Source organism: Zootoca vivipara, chromosome 5, assembly GCF_963506605.1.
Source record: "Zootoca vivipara chromosome 5, rZooViv1.1, whole genome shotgun sequence".
NCBI classification, from domain to species: Eukaryota; Metazoa; Chordata; class Lepidosauria; order Squamata; family Lacertidae; genus Zootoca; species Zootoca vivipara.
The window spans coordinates 56,859,267-56,879,434 of record NC_083280.1 but is presented as its reverse complement, the minus strand read 5'-3'; the positions used below and the strand labels follow the sequence as shown (position 1 = coordinate 56,879,434).

The following is a 20,168-nucleotide window of genomic DNA, read 5'->3' as shown; positions in this document are numbered from 1 at the left end:
GAGACAGAGACAAAGAGACAGACGGAGGGAGAAACTTACAGAAATCTACAACTTACACCAGGCACAACATTTGACCATACTGTTTTGCCAGTTATTTCTGGTTGGGAAGCCTTAGCTTTTCCTCAAAAGCTTTACTAATACATCCGTTTAAAAACAACAACAACAACAACACACACACACACCAATTTCAGAACAGAAAGGCACACTTAGTTGGCACACAAGCCTTCTCATGCCTGTTACTCAAACTACCGCAATCTGTTTTCAAATGTCTTTGCAACTGCTACATATCAGCTATAGGCTCTCTGCCATGTAGATTCTCCACAGAGGCTTCTTTTTTCCTTTTCCTTTTCTGCTGATGCAGCTTCTCAGGAGCTTAATCTGAACTGCTTAGTGTTTCTTACCTCTTGAGCAGACAGGAAGTGAATGTGCAGCAGCTTCCTTTCACTGTCGACCAATGGTAAAAAAGTAATAGTAACATCATCATCAGTGTTCAAGTTAGCACCAGCACCTCGGTTGCCATAGCCATCATTCTCCATGGCAACCAAAGCAGAGAAATGGCCCCTTGTGTAGCCCAGAGCAATAGGGCTTTTCCAACAAAAACTCTGTTCCCATAACAAAGGCAAATATACACCTACGAAGAAGAAGGAGTGATGAAAGGGGTTAAATCAATGGAACACTGCACATTAATTATGTTGATGGGGGGGGGGATAATCTGAAAGCATGACATAAGCCACATTTACAATGTACAACTCAATATGCCTTTTAATACATCATGATACTGGTTTCAAATTAGGAAGCTGACTCATTTTAATTAGTGATTATGAAATATATTTTACTGTGGACCACACACAATACTCTCTTCCTAAAGTTGGCAATTAAAAGACTGTCAGCATCATGAGTTCCAGTAACGACTCCCAAGTTAAGAGGCAATCTAATATTCTATGCAACCTTTTTTTTCAATGATAAACACATGAGCATGAACTTAAAATACAAACTGTCCTGTGTAGTTGAAGAAGTGGAAGCCATATTTGACTTGGTGTCCATTAATCTAGTCCCCACAGCCTCTCATTACATATAACTGAATCTCCCCCTGCCTGCCTTCTAGCACACCAGAAGTTATTCATAGATGCTTCATCAAAACAACTAAACTAGGAACGTGACCTGCCTTGAGAGAGTTTAAAAATAGCAGCGAGTAATCCAAGTACATATGTAGCATAGCAACCTTTCATAGAAAAAACTCTGCCCGGTGCATTTGCACATGAGATTGCCTTCAGCATGTCTCTGACAGACAAGAGACCAGTGGATCTCCTGCATTCACTTAACATAATTCCTGTTTTATGTCCTCTAAGAAAAAAAGGTGGCAATGCATTTAAACTGTATGGCAGTTAAGTATTATGCTATCATGCACTCAACCTATCTGTAACCAAAGTTATACTCACTTACATGGACTGACTTCATATTGCAAGAGCTGTCCTGGGGAGGGAGCATTTACAATTTGGATCCACAACAGACCCTTGTTATCAGGCTCTTGCCTGGCTAACTCCAAGGATCCAAGTGGAAACACACTGCTGCAGTGGAGCACACATACATAACAGGCAGAGTACTCTAGCAAAATACCATGTTATACCGTGCCTGCCCTATCTGCCTCTCTCCCATTACAGAAAGCACCCAAGAATGGAAGAAGCTACAGCATCATCAGAGAGAAAAAGATCAAGTAATGACTCTAGCTTCAATAACTGATCTCTGAAGGCTGTTGGGACTTTCAGTGCTTTGTCACTTTAAGGCTAGAAGGCAAAGAGGACCCCTTGAAAAAAGCCACATTAGCAGAGTGCTCTAAAGATGGTCGGTAGAGCACTGCTGAATCAAAGTCTATCTACTCTCTGCCAGATCTAAAATAGAAAAGTGTGAACACTAAGGATGTAAGCAATCCTTTCTATAACAAACATTATTGTAAGTCACACTTACCTTGAAAACGGGTATATCCTAAAGTTTCTCCTCGGAAACTCTTATAATATTTTACTCCATAAACTATAATTGGTCTTCTAAGAATATGTGCAAGTACAAAAATGTGTGTCTGTTCCAAACTTGCTCCAGGCTGTATCAAAGAGAAAAACACTTGAAATAAAAATGATTATCTATCACATGAGACAGCCCAATTGACTGAGCCTTTGATTTCAGCAAAATGTTCATGTAAGTGAAGTCATGAACATTGTTCAGATGTTAATTACATATCAATTCTTTTTGGAATTGTTTGCATTTTGAAAGCTATTTATCCAGTAAGTATATGCAAGCATTATTATTATTATTATTATTATTATTATTATTATTATTGGGGGGGGGGGTTAAATAAATCAACAAGGTTCTGCTACCAATTCTGTCCACTTTTAGTCAGATTTCCCCTGTAGCCTTCTAGGAACAATAGCTAAGCCTAAGAGGGTAAAAATAACAAACGAGGACAGGCACCCTCAGGCACCCTTATATTTTTAGCCCTGGCCAAAAGCATCACTTTACCTGAAATTTCTGTGTACTGTTCTACTTACTATACAAGACTGTATTTTCAATAGAGAAGAAAATGTGACCAAAGCATTATGAAATCTCATATGCCTCTTCAGTATCACAGTGGCAATTAAAATGAAGCAGAATAAGGGCTTCTATTCTTGGGAGGTCCTACTCATTTGCCTTTTACTTCATGTCACATTTGTTTTATTTTGTGACGTAAAAGTACTCAGAATGAAAAATGCTAAATGAATTTGTGCATAAGACAAATGCATGCTTGATGAAATTATCTACCGGTATTGACTTCTATATTTAATACCTCTGAAATCAGAGGCACTGTACCTCTGAATTTCAGTCACTGGGAAACAGCAGGAGCGTGATACTTGCCCTCAAGTCCCGCTTTTAGGCTCTCCATAGGCATTTGATTGCCCACTGTGGAAAATAAAATGCTAGAGCAAGACAGGCCTTAAGAAGTGTCCTACTAGATCAGACCAAAGGCCAACCAAGTCCAACATCATATTCTTACAGCAGACAAAAACTTTGGCAAAATATACCCAAACAGGACTGAAAACAATCCAAAGTGGTCCTGCCACATCCAAGCCATCAGTACATTTAAATTGAGAATATGCTGATCAAGAACAGAAGCACATAAATACTAACCGTAAGATTCAAATAAATAGGAGCATAATAGAAAGAAAAGCCACAGCTGTGAACATAGAATACGTTTAACTGTGCTTCCCCATGCTTTTTAAACACACACATGCCTTACCTGACTAGCAAGCGAAAGTATAAATGCCCAGTCTTCCTGCCACTGTTCTTCTCGCAGTGAGAAGTGTAAACCAAAGCTTTGGGAGTACCATGACTCCCATTCTTTCCATCGGGTATAGAACCTACAAAAACAGCATAAAAGGACTCAAGATGCATTTTCATAATTCAAGATCATACCGAACTGTGCAAGCATTCGCTGAAAGTGGATTTCTACATATTCACACACAACACACAATACTTTTCTTGCTACTTCAGCCAGGCATTTTACTGGAAGAGAGAAGTTGAATAAAAAATTGGACAATAAACGCCAAATTCTGAGAAATATATATATTGTATTTGGTTGAATCATAGCTCATTTAGCACCTCTTGTCTGAATTCTGAATTAGTACAAGGTTGTTGTTGTTGTTGTTTTCCCTGTTCACATTGGATAACCCAGTGTGAGCAACTGCTGGAACCTGGGAGTTAGCATCCCCTGAGTGGGAAGCAATGGACATGGTATGTCTGCAATGCCCCAGGTAAGAGATGGGGTGGAATGCCTGTGAAAGGAGTTCAAGTGGAGATTAATTGTTGTGGTGTGCCTTTTTTAGTGTGTAGTGGCTGTAATAGGCCTATGCCTGGGTTCTTTGTCTGGCTGAGCATTTGTGGCCATCCTTGCCCAGATAAGTAGAACCCATAGCAGTGGTATGTGATGCCTTTACAAATTGGGGTAATGCATAGCCACTGACTCCGAAGCAGTTCTGACACCAACTTCCATCAGTGCTACCTACTCCATCCATAGAAGCTTCTATTAATCATTATATAACGTACTGGAATTCCCATGTTCAGAATAGGTATAGCTATGCATGAGAGTTGCTAAAGGAAACAGTAACACACCGTTGCCCTCATAAGAGTGATCTGGCTGATCATGGCTGGAATCAGTGCCACACTAGATTGAGAACCAAGGCCACAAACCAAGATAAAAGTGAGGTCTGAGTCTCAGCTACTAAACACCCAAAACTATTACCTCCCCAAATCATTTCCCAGTTCTAGATGCCCTGTTAACTGATTAAACCAGTCCCAATTAATTTTCCTCTCCTATTGATTTTAGGATGTTCACTGCAAGAGAAGTAGTTTGGCATGCTATACAAAGAATCACCTCCAATCCATAGTGAAGCTGTAGTCTGTAGCTCCACGGTAATCAATATACCAGATTCAAAGTTCACATAATGAAAATATTTTGCACAGCAATTCTAGTTAAGCAAGTGATATTGTTTGGAGCTATGTCAACAGAGGTTTGTGACATTTTCCAGAGCCCAGATATTTACGAGGACAGCAACAAGCAGTGGAGATGACATGATTACTTCAATAACAACTTTATATAAACTGCATTGGACAAAAGTCAGTTTTGAACTGATTGATCAGTATTTTAATGGTACAACACAGACTTTTTTTTCATAGATACCAGAAAGGCAATTTTGTATAAGATTCCAAGCCACTGAAGCAGAAATCCTCCAAATTCCTCCCACCATCCTATGGCAGCAGCAGGTATCCAGGTAGTCTTAACAAAGAAGCTTGCATTTTTCAAGATAAGACATCTGAATAAGCTGTGGTCATTTTTGTTCTTGATTTCTACTTACCAATGAGAACAATCATGTAAACTGTCATGAAGCGCTTTACGTAGCACCGAGTCTTTATCATAAATGCCCCAGGTAGCTTGTAGTACTGAATCAAGCAGGCAATCCCCTGCAGTCCGATTCCAAAGTGCATAAAGTCTACTGTCCAAACGCGTACCCAATTCCAGTGACCAGTTTATAATGGGAGATTCTTCTTCAAGTTCTAGAAGATAACAAGCAACACAGTGTTAATCATCCTAAATCCAACAAAAAATATCTGTTGCATTTCAAGATACTAGTGTACATGCTTCTGAAATTCTAGAATAATGATTAGCAGAATACAGCAATGAAGTTCCTTTGATAATCGTGAATACAGTTATGGTGGCATGCATGCAGATGTACAACTCAGTTATGACTGAGTATCATAGTACTTTCATACATTTCTATTAATACTCCATAAAACTTAACAACAGACACTTCAGTTTTCAAAAACAATCAGGTATCTATAAATACTTTTTTTCTTTTTTTATTTAATTAACTTGCACACCACTGTACATTTCAACAGAAATCTGTAAGTGGTTTACATATCTTAACATGAATTTGTATTCCATTCATAATACTACTGCTAATAATATTAATAATGATAAATTCTACTTTAAGTAACATAATTAACCAACAATAAGTATCTCATCGTGTATATAAGTAAAATAAAATTTCAAATATTATGCAGAACATCAAGATACAATATCCAATGCAACATAATATAAAACCTTGCATAACAAAGATACCATATTTACCTTTTTGAACATCTCTATCAAGTACTTCATCAAATAATTTCTCTTGGACTGTTGGTGGCAAGTCTTCAATATCTGCAAAAGCAAGAATGAGCATGACAAATGACTGAACTCTAGAATCCACATATTCCATATGAACAGCTATTCACATGACAATCACCGGCCCTTTAGTCCCAAGAAAGAGGTAAGATAAACCAGCTCAAGTACACTATGTGAAATACTTTATAGCTTCTCTGTATGAAATTATGGCTCCAATCTCAACTAAACCAAACTATGTTCCCTACACTCAGAAACAAGTCAAAAAAAGTTTAATTTTGAAGCCCACTTAGAACATTGGGCACCACTGTGTCCCTAATACCAGGAGATCGATGAGGTCCAGCACTTCCACCATGCCACACTTCCACTATGCTAAAGAAACTTACCTGGGAGTTACAGTGGGGAGGCAGCTAGCAGGACAGTTTCTTCATTGGGTCTCCATTGGGTCCTAGTAAACTGCTCCAGCAGCAGCCCAGATGCCAGAAACCTTGACAAAAGTATTTCCCAGAGCTCCTCACATCCCTATCAAAATGCATAAGGCATGCATTTCACAGGAATGGCACCTCTGGATGACACCAGAGCAGCATGTGAGGGCACACAACAAAACTTCTCCATTGCTGCTATCACCTGGCAAGTTTTGATGATAAAGTTTTGATGTTGCCAACTGCAACATTCCTCACTGTTAAAATTGGAACTTATAATGCCTAAATGTTCTTAAGGCTACAATCCTGCATAATCATCTACATAGCAATCATATTGCTTTTCCCATCCAGAATAAAACATGTATTGGGTATACAAGTGAGGCAGCCAATGCGTGTAGCTGAGTGCAGGGAGAGCTGTAGCTCAGTGGTAGAGCATCTGCATAGTCCCAGGAGAACCTGGAGAGCCTCTGCCAGACAGTGTAAACAACATTGAGCTAGGTGGACCAGTATTCTGACTTGTCTAAGGCAGCTTTGTATGTCTGATTAGGGTGCCTTCAATGGAAAAAAAACATTCAAACTCATACGTCTCCCACACAGGTATGCATCTCTGTGTAGGAAATTCAATATAGGAAATGCAATATATTTATCAGTTCTGTGTTGCAGTTGCATTTTCAAACAAAACAAAATTAGGAAAAGAAGATTGAAATTTCTCAATTGTTAGAGCTCTATGTTATATCTTCAAGTAACACCATCCATGTTTCCTTCCCTATTTCACCCCACTTACCAAAAGAGATACACTAAATGTAATTATTTTCACTTACTAGAGCAGTCAAGACTGTTTTGCATTACATGATCTAGTGAATCAGAACAAATTAAGTACAACACGTACAGTTGGAGAAAAGGAATGTTTCTGTTTTTAGAACAGCTATGGCCGTTTTCCTCTTTAAAATACTATCTTTAGCATCAAGCAATTCTCTACGGTAACAGAAGCACAGGGATTCTGTGTTTATGAGGTCACTACTCACGTACAGTTGCTACAAAAGTAGTTTCAAAGCAGAAATGGTCCCTACATACTGGAGAGTTTCCTCAAATTATGCAAGCGACTGCTTTTTTTTTTTTTAAGTCCAAGCTCTGCAAAAATATTCAGAAACTGGTGGGAGAAAGGAACCATACTTCACTGAAATGTTGGCACCAGCTTTTGCCCCAATGGCTCCTGTCATACGGACTGAACTATCGTCACATTCATTTCTATGTTGGAGCTGCACTACTTCATGCTGAGCAAAGGGGCTTCAACACCTGCTCCAAAAGACCCTTATGGAGAAGTAGGTTTCCCAGAGCAGATCTCCCTAGTAGGCTAAGGAACAGACATAAATATTTTGTCTCTGGCTCCAGTCATCATTGGCTGCAGCTTTGCCCACTGCTGATATACATCCCTCAACAGACAAAAGGTTGCCCACCCTTGTACTATACCAATTGTGCAATCCCAACTGAATGCTCTTCAGAACTCAGAAATTTCTTTGCTGTGCGCAGCAGTAAAATTAAGTCAGCAGCAGAATTCTGGTTATTTTACAGCTACAGTGATCTCAGGCAGGTGTACAGTATCAGAATTTTAGTACGCTTTAAAATATTTCCATGACCAAGATATTTACTAACAAAACAGTTTGAATCCAAGGCTAATATAGGCCTAAAGAGTACTTTATTATGCAAACACAGGAACGAGTCTCAAAGAAATTTCAATGTTAATATAAAGGAACTGTGACAACAGTCTTTCTCCTGAAGTTTTCTCTCCTCTGAAATTCATTCCATATTTAGGCAAGAAGCTTAATGACTGAAGATTTTTCAAAACCTAAAGCACTTCTGTTGAGGAAGTATAAGAAGTAGTCAGAGCACCCATTTATCTGCTAAGGACAAGTTAACAGATAAAAGAAGCACCTCATAATTACCTGCAGGTAATGTAAATGTAACAAGGTCAGTTAGGAAATAGCAGGCAAAGTCTCCCTTCCGCTGATGAAGAGATGCAGCAATTTCACGTCGGATTTGCTCAGTAAGCTCTGGGCATACCATAGCTGGAATGCACTTAGCTGCATGTTGGGATACCTGTAACGGGATGTTTCATGATGTTATTAATTTAAGAGGGAAATGGACCACACCTGTTAAAATGTAAGAGAATCCCCCACCCAAGGACAGCTGACAATAACAGTAAGACCCAATGTTCTGCATTATTGGAAGGGTGGGCTTGGGAACAGAGGCATCTCAGTTCTGACTCCTGCTCAGCCATGTAGGTTGCTGGCTGATCACAGTTTTTACCCATGGGCCATGAGGCTGCTGAATGGAAGACAGCAACATTGCAGCTGACGTTCGGGGTTGGTGGTCGTACGACAGCTCACAGAGTGTAACAAGGACTGAGAGATTTGGGGGGGGAGGGGGGACTCGTTTAATCTCACTGTTCAAAAGTGGTACAGTGACAATAAAGTATTTCTATTTCTATAATACATTCTTGGAATATTTCTCCGGTGATCCACCATCTATTTTGGAGAACACTTCAAAATGTTTTTAAAAGGTCTACATGGCTTGAGACTTTGATACTTGTAAAGCTACACCACATCAACCTGCCTGTGCACTGTGGTCATTTTCAGAGGCCTATCTCTGCATGTCATTGTTATCTAAGCTGGGGCAGATAGAAATTGGGGACCTTTCTTGACTGCAAAAATGCCTGTGGAATGATCACCCAGCAACCACTTTGATGTCTTTTTAGTGCCAGTTGAAGACCTTTCCCAAGGACTTCTAACCTCTGACAAGACTGTTTCATTTTTAGTGTTTTTATAGAAGTTTAATTATGTATTTGTTTTATGCTGTAAGTTGCTCTGGTGTACTGAAGCATGGGATATAAATTTAATAAGAATTGTTCAAGATACAGAAGAGCAAAGCTCTGCTGAGGAAGAATCAGTGTTTCCTCATCAACCACTGTGAAGCATTTCTGTTAGTAAATAACCCAGTAGATGTGGATAATCCAGTACAATAAAACTCTCATCACTCTCAACTATTGACAATGCTGGCTACGGTGCATGGGAACTAAAAAACCCACCAACTTCTGGAGAGCCACACAGTCACTAAAACCAAACAGGGGTTTTGGGTGGTGGCTCCCCATCTGTGGAAGGCTTTCCCCAGAGAGGCTCACCTGGCATTACATGTCTTTAGGAACCAGGCAAAAGCATTCCTCTTTACCCAGGCCTTTGGCTATTAAATAATCTATGGCCTCTTAAAGCGGGGGGGGGGCTGTGATTATGATTATTTTATTACTATGCAATCTATTATTATGGTTTTTATTATTGTGCTCCGTAAACTGTGTTCTTAATGTTGCACACCACTCTGGGATCTTTTAATAAATGGTAGTATATAAAATGAACAACAACAACAACAACAGGAAATAGAGGGCAAGACAAAGGGACAGCAAAATATCTATTGGTATTGGCACCATTCATCTTATTCATATACCTCTCTGGTTTTCCTGAAAGGTTTTTTAAATCACCAAGAAGGATCAAACTGACCACCAAGGCTTCATTCAGCATTACTCTCATTAAAGTCCCTGCTGATGCTTCAGTTGTCCCTGGAACCAGATGCAGGGGCTCCCATAAGCACACATACCAGCAAAAGTGAAAACTCACCTCTGTAAGCAGAATTGCTAGCATATCTTGTCTTTGAAAACGTATAGCAAGATGAACAAGTGTGTATCCCACATCAAAAGCGGAAGGGCGATTTAACAAGCGTACTTCATCTGCAGAAAGCTGGCGTGCAATATCTCCTCCTGATGACTTGTATGCTTCAATAGCAGCTAAATCACCTTCTACAACCCCTAGAGACATGGAAGATGGGTCATCAAGTTAAAATTTCTAATGTTACTTAAGATAATGACAGTTCATTCTTAATCAAGTTACCATTTATTGTACCATTTCCTTACCATACATCGAGATCCTAAGTTGGGGAAGGCCCTTGAATTTGGTTGCCATCAGTGGAGCTCTGTGCCTTGCCAGTCACACTAACTGATAATGTATGCTTGCAGCAGTACATAGTATTTTTGCCATAGTTCACATGAAGGTAGCAACCTATACAGTACATGTCCATTGAGGAGAGTATGCAGATCAAGTCCATGCAACTTTTTGTCTACAGCATGGTAGTTCAAGAGAAGGGATGAATCAATTGCTTATATTCACAGGGCTTCTGTGGAAGGACTTCAAACATTACTAATGAGATTTGGTTCTCACTTACAGCCCTATCTAATTATACTATCAAAAAATCATACAAATGGAGCCCTTCTAAAATGACCTTAGGACTGTTCGGCAAAATTCTCTCATTGGGCACCAGATCAAATGTGCCAGAGTTCCAGTGACAGATCTGCCAAAGACACATTACAGAAGTTAGGCAGGATGCAGCTTGAACATTGTTGCCTTCAATATGAAGCTACAGAACTCACTGAAGTCTTCCCTGTGACTGTATACAAACTACTGCATTCTTATTTTTATCCTCCAAGGAAATCAGGACAGCATACAAGGTGCTCCTCCCCACTTCATTTTTCTTCACAACAGCCCTGTGAGGTAGGCTATGTCAAGAATTTGTGATTTGTCTAAGACAGGGGTCAGCAAACTTTTTCATCAGGGGGCCGGTCCACTGTCCCTCAGACCTTGTAGGGGGCCAGACTATATTTTGAAAAAAAATATGAACGAATTCCTATGCCCACAAATAACCCAGAGATGCATTTTAAATAAAGGACACATTCTACTCATGTAAAAACATGCTGATTCCCGGACCGTCCACGGGCCGGATTTAGAAGGTGATTAGGCCGCATCCGGCCCCCGGGCCTTAGTTTGGGGACCCCTGGTCTAAGATCACCCTCTGAGCTCCATGGCTGAGTAGGAATTTGAACGTACTTCTCCTCAGTCCTGGTCGTCACACTAACCACTAAGACATTGGCTCTCAAGGTGAATGAGGAAACTGCTATATTGGACAGAAGTGGGGGGAGATATGGATCATTTGTTTTAGCAAGTTCAATCAGTTCATATAAACTTAACATCACTTTTTTTGTTTCAGGAAGGGTGTTACTTGAGCAATTCACCGTAAGCTAGCCAAATATCACACAAAATAACTACACTGTCAATGCCATAAGCTGAATACAAAACATTACAAGCCATTTGAAGGAGGGGCTATGATGGCTCAACAGGACTAAGATCCCATGCAAGTGCAAATTGCAATGACTAATAGGTACCATTTAATAACCACTTCAAAAGTGCTAAGTGGATGCCTGGCATGGAAAACTTCATTAATGTGGGGTCTTGACTGAATATGGATGTACCAGAATAAAGCAAACAAAGGAAGTGTAATCAGGAGTGCAATGCCACCCCTGAAGAGGGGATGCATTTGGTACAATACATTGCATTTAGGATACTTAATTTTAAACAGCTGAGTTCATTTTACATGCTTCCCTCATCTTCCCAAAATGGACTTCCGGGAACAAGGAAGTCCTGGTACAGAAAAAAGGGGATCTTATTGTTCTGAAGAATGCAGTATCCACCAACACCATCACGGCAAACTGGAAGGGAAATAGGTTTGTGAGAGTCTCAGCAATAGACAGGATGTGCAAATATGTACTGAACTGCCCTTCAAATAAAATGAAATAACATCTTTGGTAGGATCCCTCTCCTTCTGGATGAAAGAGATGACAGAAAGCAAAAGGAAGCTCCTGGAACTTACTATGTTTAGACCAGGCATAGGCAAACTCCGGCCCTCCAGATGTTTGGGACTACAATTCCCATCACCCCTAGCCAAGAGGATCAGTGATCAGGAATGATGGGAATTGTAGTCCCAAACATCTGGAGGGCCGGAGCTTACCAATGCCTGGTTTAGACAATCTTATCTTGACTCAATATAGTCCCCTTTCTCCTCCACACACTGTGGTAAGCTGGGAAGTGTTTTGTCACAAATTATATTCAAAGTTTTTCTTTTTAATTTGTTTGCATGTCAGTTCTTAGAAACATTGATTTTGTGACATTCTGTACCATAGCCTCCTTTACTCACCAGGCCAAAAGGGAGAATGACTCTCTGGGCACAAAATATTGGATCCAAGGTACAAAGAAATGCCAGCACAACTGGTTATTCCTCCCTCCCAGCTTAGTAAGTACCGGAGACTTTGTAGGGGCTATAAGGACCCCCCTTCTTACCCTTAAGTGCCCCTTGCTCCTCCCCATGGGCCTGTCTATCATGGGGGCCAGGACACACAGGTGCATAAGGGCTGGACTGTGCCTAAAAACCAAAAAGGAATCTGAATTTAGTATTTTTGTACACACATTTACTCAAGAACAACTAACATATTCAAGAGATTTATAACCCACCTTTTGAGAAAAGTCCTCAATGTGGCTTACAAAACCAGTTGTGCCTACAACTGGGAGTGGAGCAGAGCTGGGGCTTAAAAGATGCTTAAGAGGATTACAGCAGGCCACAAGTTTATTGCTCATAGCTTTCAAATAATTTTGGCACTGAATGAGAGGGAATCCAAATATTACTGAAAGCTTATGTGCAGACATGTGCTAAACATGCCCAGCCCATCAGTTAGGAAGCCGGGTAACTAGCTAACAGCATAAGTCACTCCTTCTGCCACTGTCACCATTCTGCAGGTATGGCTGGTGTGTCAGCTCCCAATTAATAAAGTTGGCCCATGAGTCTCACCTCCAAGGACCTTTAGGGCAGCCAGGCTAATGCAGAGAGCACAGCCCCACTTCCCCCTCTGACTATGGTCCCTGCCTAACGTCCAAGCACTAGAGCGAGCTCTGACAGCCTGAGAGGACAAAATAAAATTGGTCTTAAAAAAAAAAGCCAACATAGAGGAAGCTGATGGAGCATGAGATGAAGAGGCTACCCGACTGACCCTCAGACCAGGCAATGCAAGCATGGGATAGGGGAGAAGTAAGTGATTCCATCTGCACACCTCATTCCCCACTTTTGGTACCTCTACCAGCCTGGGTATTGCTGAGCAATATATAGCAGAAGCACTGGGAAGAGTGATGGGATATGAATGCTGCCAACTGTTGGGCATCTAGCCTACAGATCTATGAAAGGATATAAATACCTTTGTTTTTTGCTTAGATTGCTACTGTTTGTGGAAGCCAAATGGTAGGTCCTCCTCAGCGAGAGTGAGATTGCCAGTGAGAGTGAGAAATGCCAGGTGCATTTTGCGCCTAAAGATTCTCCATTTGTCAGCACCTCAAAAAGTCTGGGTGCCATTTTTTGTGCCCGGCTGACACTCAATGATTACTGAAATGTATGTGCTTTGAATCCTTGAAGTATATGTTAAGAATAGACAATATGCTATTAACAATTTCTGTTAAAAAAGTTGATATTTGTTAATATCAATTTTTAACACTTATGTGTATTAGTGCATGCTTATCAAAACAATAAATAAAAATTATTACCGTCACGCCCACAATGGCAACAAGACACCTACATCTATGAAACTAAGAAGATTATCCATAAATTATTTTACAGATCTGGGATGCCACAGATTAAATATCAGATTATTATTTAGATCAAATAATGTAATATTAAGATAACAATTACATCATAATATACATGATGTTTTTATATACAGCCTAAGATTACCACTTGATACTAAGATGTCAAGTGGTAATCTTAGGCTGTATATCATGATAAAATTTCTGATACCATTAATAGATATGATTGGTCTGAAGGCTATGACCTGAGAAGTATTTTGGGGGGTGGGATTATAAACACTTATAAACACTTTCTGCAGGCAAGCATATTTTTCAAAAGTATCAGTAAAATACTTTTAATGAAAGCTGCATTCCCAGATAGACAATTCTAAGAGAAAATGTGGTTTCTGGATTCTCTTAGGCAAGAAAGAATGTTACACATACATACGCTGCCAAAAAAATCCCTTTTCACCTTTCTTTCCCTAAGCAGATGAAAGGAACAGTTGTCAAATGCTTCCATTACAGATATCACTGCTGACAACAAGCAACAAAAGAAGAGACCATACCAGGACAAATATTGGGGATTATGATCAGAATATTTTTGTTCAAAAGAATCTGATCCAAGCCAGAATTGTATGTTACACGCACAGATGTGAATAACTAGAAAAGCTGTTTAATGTGTAAAAAAGTAATGTGGAAGAGGCCACTCAACCCTTTCCCCCACCTAGGATTTCCAACTTCCAGTTTTTCTCCCCCACTGCTGCATCTCTTGTTCAAAGTGGGCCATATACTTATGTAACATGTAGTATGGAGACCTCATACCACCAATATTGCACATTAATTGATGTCCTGACATGCCTACACAACCTGTAACCCATGTCCACCAAGTAGATCTGGTAGTTTGCTTGGAACTTGATAGTCTCCTCCTAATTTTGTTGCTTGGCTACACAAAACAGAGGCTTATTAAGTACCCATCAGGTTTCAATAAATGTCTGGGTATGTTCAACTTAGCAAGCCACACATTGTGCAGGCTTAGGTTAGGATACTCAGTCTGGAAATTCACAGCCAACCGCAAAGCTGAAACACTCAGAATGTTGATCAGACATTTCAATCTTTTATCATGTGTTAGCAGCAGGAAATTTTTGGTTTGGCCAATCTAAAAGTTATACCAAAGAAAAGGAAATTAACCATTTGTAAATGTTACACACAAGCAAAGTTAACAAGAACAGTGTTTGAATAGCTTTGATCAATTCATCAAATAATAAGAATCCAAATGAACTTGAAACAGAGAATTTAAGTCACCTTCTTCCAGAAAACACTATCACATTCTATCAGCCTCAGGCAAATTATCTGTTTATCTAGGGCACGTATCAGCTCCTTTGTAGTTTGCTCAACTCTACTGTTCATGCCATCCTGGTGATGTAAGTACGTAGATAAGGGAGGAGAGTTGAGGAAAAGGACTGATTACCTAGATTGGAATGCAAATTTCAAAAAATAATACAGAGGGCCCTTTCATGCAATTATCACAATGTAAGTGGGCTTACTTAGCAAAAAGGCACATGCTTCATTCACAGGGCACCTATCCTTATTTCATATCTGCAGAATAGGAACATATCCCAGGGAATCATATATGGTGTGCCACTAGTAGTGATGTGAGGTGAGAATATTCTCTGCTAGAAAACTCTCTGGAGAATATTCGAGAATATTCTTCAAAAGATTATTCTCGAGAATTTAACATCACTAGTCACTAGAGCCTGAGAGTTTTGATTTGACTGCTCTGTATTGCTTTTTAAAATGCACATTTTCCCTGTAAGGCCATCAAGATGAAAGAGTTCTCTAAAACCCTCAAGCCTAAAAGAAAACTCTGGAGAGAATACGGAACTGATGCTTTAGATTTTTAAAATCAGAACAATAGTGATTAAAAAGGGAACAATTATATTTCAGTATTGTCTTCCACAGCTTTTTACAGAAGCAGCCCGCAAAATTCAGTTGTCATTGGGCAGCACCCTCTCACAAGATATGGAGAGCCTTTAACAGTGAACTTTAACTATGCCCCCGCTGCTGTCCAGTGAGCAGGGCAATCAAGGCTAAAAGGTACACAGACTCTAGTATGAATCCACTACTAGATTTTCATTAAAACTGAGGCTTCTGATTGGCTGTCTGTTTTCTCTACCCTCTGCAGGTAACAAGAGGCCAGTGTCAGCCAAAGGGCTATTGCCTCATTGCCTAGACTTGTATGTGACACAGCATGGTTTTTTCACTCCATCTATCATGATGGGCAAGATAGTGGAGCAGTAGACTTCACAAAGCTAGGAACAGCCAGAAGGATTGCAGCAGCGGCAGCCAGACCATCTGGAGACAAGGTAACAGACTGTATTTTTAAGGGTGGCGATGTGATATTTTGGCCAGCAGGAGCAGCCTACTCCATTCTCCCAATATTTGACTGGTAAAATGGCTTGGGGGGGGGAAGAGACTTCTGACTATGTTGGCACAAATGCAGAAGGCAAAGCAGCAGGTTGACAGGCCAAGAAACAGAGCAGCAGATGTATAAAAAAATCAATATAGTCTCTACAGCTTTCTTCAAGATGCTGCCTGCCAGAAGTACATTAGGAGGAATTTTGTGTCATCTTCAGCTGGCAGGAGAGGACCAATACATACATGCTGCCCACATCCACCTGAACCTACATATTATAGCAAGGATTTCAAAATGCCTCGTGGAGGCACCATTTTTTCTCCAATTCTGCTGGTACTAATTTGGAGTATTAATTTGGAGTACTAATTTGGAGTATGGACTCCTGGGCCAGACTGGGGGTTCTGTTGGCGTATCATCCACCCTGCTCCCTTTCTGAACTGATGAAGTTGGTCTCATATTTGGTTCTGGAGATTCCCAGGATGTTTGGTGCTGAGAGGGCTTCAACATCCATGCAGAGACTATCTTGCAGGGGCTTTACCCCTCAGCAACTGTTGGGTACCTTTAACAACGATTCACCCCAGAGGCTGTTTCTGGGGACTTTTCCAGCTGATTTGGCAGGCATTCCTACTGAAGCCCTAGCTGTTCTCTGGAATAAGGAGAAGACTCACTCAATGGATGCAACTAGTCTCTTCCTTTAGGTACAGCCTATGCAACTCCTTGTTACACACCTGAGCGCAATGAAACAAGCTGAGACAGCTGGTACACAAGTGGAAGGAAACTCAAGATGAATCCAACTGAACACTTTGTTGCAGTGATGGATGTGAACAAACTTATTCCTCCTATAGCTGCGTCCTCTCAATGTTATCTAGATTTCCCAAACAGTACAGGGCCTTTTTGAAATCTGGCCTGGGAGATGTGGTGAATCGTCAGGAATGCACTACGGTATCACGTGTTTGCTGGACACTCTGAATGTAAAGTTTCTTGCATCCACCATGACTTAAACTTTACAATTAATGCTATGTCAGTAGTAGAGCTATCCAGAGTTCCATCTGGTCCAGCCTGCTTGGATGGATTTCAGTTACTGAAACATGAAGACATGGACAATGCTTGGTCATGACTCATGCCTGGAATAACACTTGTGTATTTGACCCTTGCCAGTCATGGCTTATTAAATCTAGCAGGAAATGTATGGTTGGCTGGGTCCAAGCAGTTAGAAGACAGATGGCTAAAATGTAACCCTCTCCATGACTTTCAATACCATCACTCTTGTATTCTTCTGGTTAGGCTCACCCAGCTAGGCATAAGAGGGATTTTCCATTTCTACTGAGAGGACCAATTCCATAAGTTGGTACTGCAGAAATACTGCTCAATGCCTTCACAATTGTGCTTCTTGGAGCCCCCGTGCTGTTTAACATCTACACAAAACCACTGAGTTTGAGCAATCTGGGCTGAGGTGTGACCAGTATGCAATAATCAGAAGCAGGTAAGGCTGTGGGTGCCTTGAATCAGAACATTAGCATGGTAACTGATTGGATTAACAAACTGAGACTCGATCCTGATAAGGTGGAAGCACTATTAGTAGATGATTTGCCCATCCAGGTCAGGGAAGCCCAACTTTTCATACCAGATAGGTCCCAAGAGTTATTCAACATGGAACCCTTAGATGGCACACTGCCTTGTCGTACGGGGGCAGGGGGAGTAAGCCCAAAATTTGATGCCTCCTTACAGCCCTTGTGCTGCCTTCCCACAGCGGGCTAAGTTAGGCACTGGGCTTTGGGAAGGAGGTACGAGGCTCTGAAAGAGTACAAGAGCCCTCCCTTCTCCTTCCCAAAGCTGGAAAAGTGTAGACTAGGTTTTGGAAAGGAAATGGAAGAACTCTAGGATCCTGTTAGAGCTTTCATACCTCCTCCCCAAAACCCAGCACTTCACTTACCCAGCATGAGGATTGGGGGGGATTCAAATGTTGCCGAGGGGCTCAAAAAAAAAGGTATTGAGGGCCACATGTGAAGGGCAAACAGCCTGCTCTAAAAAGGGCTCCCCCCCCAAAAAAAAAACTTAGTAAATTCACAGCTTGGGGATACTTTTGGATGCAAAATTATCATAAGAGATTCAAGAGGACTGTGTGGCAAGTACCTTTCACCAGTTTTAGCCAATATATAAAGTATGGCTAAACCTGGATGGAGATAGCTTGGCCAGAGCTGTTTATATTCAGGTAACCACACCTTCAGACTGCTGCAATGAGTTGTACATGTGGCTGCCTTTGTAAAGAGTGACTCAGAAACTGCAATTTGTTTAAAATAGAGCCATAAGGCTAGTAACTAGGTACTTAACCTGCCACACTGCCTCCCTGTCCTTTTCCAGGCCTAATGTGAATTACCAGCTTTAGCCTACAAAGGCCTAAACATTGAGATCCTGTTTTGGATCCAGGTGAAGCAGATGGCTACAAAAGAGAGGGCTTCTCAGCTGTGGCACACCAGTATTGGTATGGACTCCTCAGGTACCTTTTTATGGTCTTTTTGGCCCCAAGTGAGTGTCTTTTTTATTCACTCAGGCCTTCTAAACCTGTGTTTTAAAATAAACTACAAGTCTATGTAATCAGTGCTATTTTTCTAGGAAAATAGGTGCTGAAACTCACCACAAACACCTTCCTTTGTCCCTTTATAAAGGCAATGGTACCCACATAAGAGGTGCCGGAACTGATTTCTAGTGAGTTCCAGCAGAAAAAAGTCCTCCTTTTATTGTTTTCTTGGTGTTAAATAAAGCTTATGCTCTGGCTCTTTTAATGTGGCTTTAAACTGAGCTGCAAACTTTTTTCTGCTTCCACTAGGAAAGTTTAACCTGTTTTTGTTTTTGTTTTTGTTGTTGCAATTACTCTATTTTATTTTAAATATTGTAGGATGGGTTTTTTTGTAAGCCACCTAGGGAATTTTATTAATGGGCAGCAAATTTAAAATAATATTTAATTAAGGAAGGCATTAGGGTGGCCACTTTGGCCTTGGTATACCTTTCCTGCACCACAGGAACATAGTATGTCAGAGGCTAGTAAATGCCTTAAGGTATCAGCCACACATGGGAAATATAAACATACATTTGCTACTATGATAGACCACAATCATGTTTTCCACATTAGAAAAACAAAAGACAAAAATTGTGCAGAATCTATTCCTCTCATATGGTACCTTACAAAAGGCATCCCATGGGAAGCAACTTGTTGCATACCAATTAAATGCTAGAGTGACTGACAGCAAAACAACAGAGTCTCCTTTTCAGGACATGCTGTAATGCAAGATGCAAAACTGCAAAGATAATTAATGAGCTACTTGCATTTGGGCCAAAACAAGAACCATATATTCAAAGACAAGTATAATCCATTGTTTTTTAAATCTTTAAATAAGCATTATAAATAGTATGCCTTTTATCTCACAGGCAGCAAAAAATGGAACCTTCTTTTCCTGGTCAACTATTTGCCATATCTAACTGAACACTATTTGCAAGTCTAGCATTTCACTATTATATACACACATTACATGCATTTGCCACAGTGTTCTGACATGTCGGTATTACCATCCTAAGCAATAGATCAATCAGGTATTCAATATTAGACATCCATGTCTTAAGTTCCCAGTCTCTCAAACACCAGCTAAACATCTATGTAGCATTTCATAAATCCAAGCAAGGGCATTCTTGTTGTTAAATGAGGAAGGAAATGTTCTATTCATGACAAATTTCTTTAAAAAATAAATCCATCAGAAATCTTTGTCTTTATGTATAGTACCGTAAGGGAGAAAGATGGCAATGAACATTATTTTTACCATGGGTGTGTGAGAACTTTGGATAGCAGTATGCTACATCAAGTTCTGTCTTGTATAAACAATAAAAAAAATCCATCTTCCAACAAAGGACAGTGCTTTGTATACCCCCCCCCTTCCATAAAAAGTTGGAAGGTTATTATTTTGAAAGAATACAGGGTATTTTTCAGCAGTCAGTAGTGAGCAAATTAAGTTCACAAATTCTTACTTTCTTCTAAAAAAGTACACAAAGCTCAGTAGCCTGCCATAGGCAGGTAGAGATTTCACACAGCAGCCCACTGACTTTCTGGGTTGGTTGTAGCAAAGAGGGCTCTGGCAGGCCACGTTTTTACACCGGCCATGGAAAGGAAGGACAGAGTG

General features: G+C 40.4%; 1 protein-coding gene across 2 annotated transcripts in view; it reads right to left on the bottom strand.

The window, feature by feature from the left end:
• Positions 1-20,168, bottom strand: part of ZRANB1 (zinc finger RANBP2-type containing 1) — a 35,747-nt gene that overhangs the window by 1,629 nt on the left and 13,950 nt on the right. For both annotated transcript variants that reach the window (XM_035137547.2, XM_035137549.2), the window contains 7 exons: positions 9,774-9,961; positions 8,052-8,205; positions 5,654-5,725; positions 4,881-5,079; positions 3,266-3,386; positions 1,966-2,095; positions 402-631 (listed from right to left, as the gene is read on the bottom strand). In XM_035137547.2, coding sequence (XP_034993438.1) covers positions 402-631; positions 1,966-2,095; positions 3,266-3,386; positions 4,881-5,079; positions 5,654-5,725; positions 8,052-8,205; positions 9,774-9,961 — 1,094 coding nt within the window. The remainder of the gene's footprint in view (positions 1-401; positions 632-1,965; positions 2,096-3,265; positions 3,387-4,880; positions 5,080-5,653; positions 5,726-8,051; positions 8,206-9,773; positions 9,962-20,168) is intronic.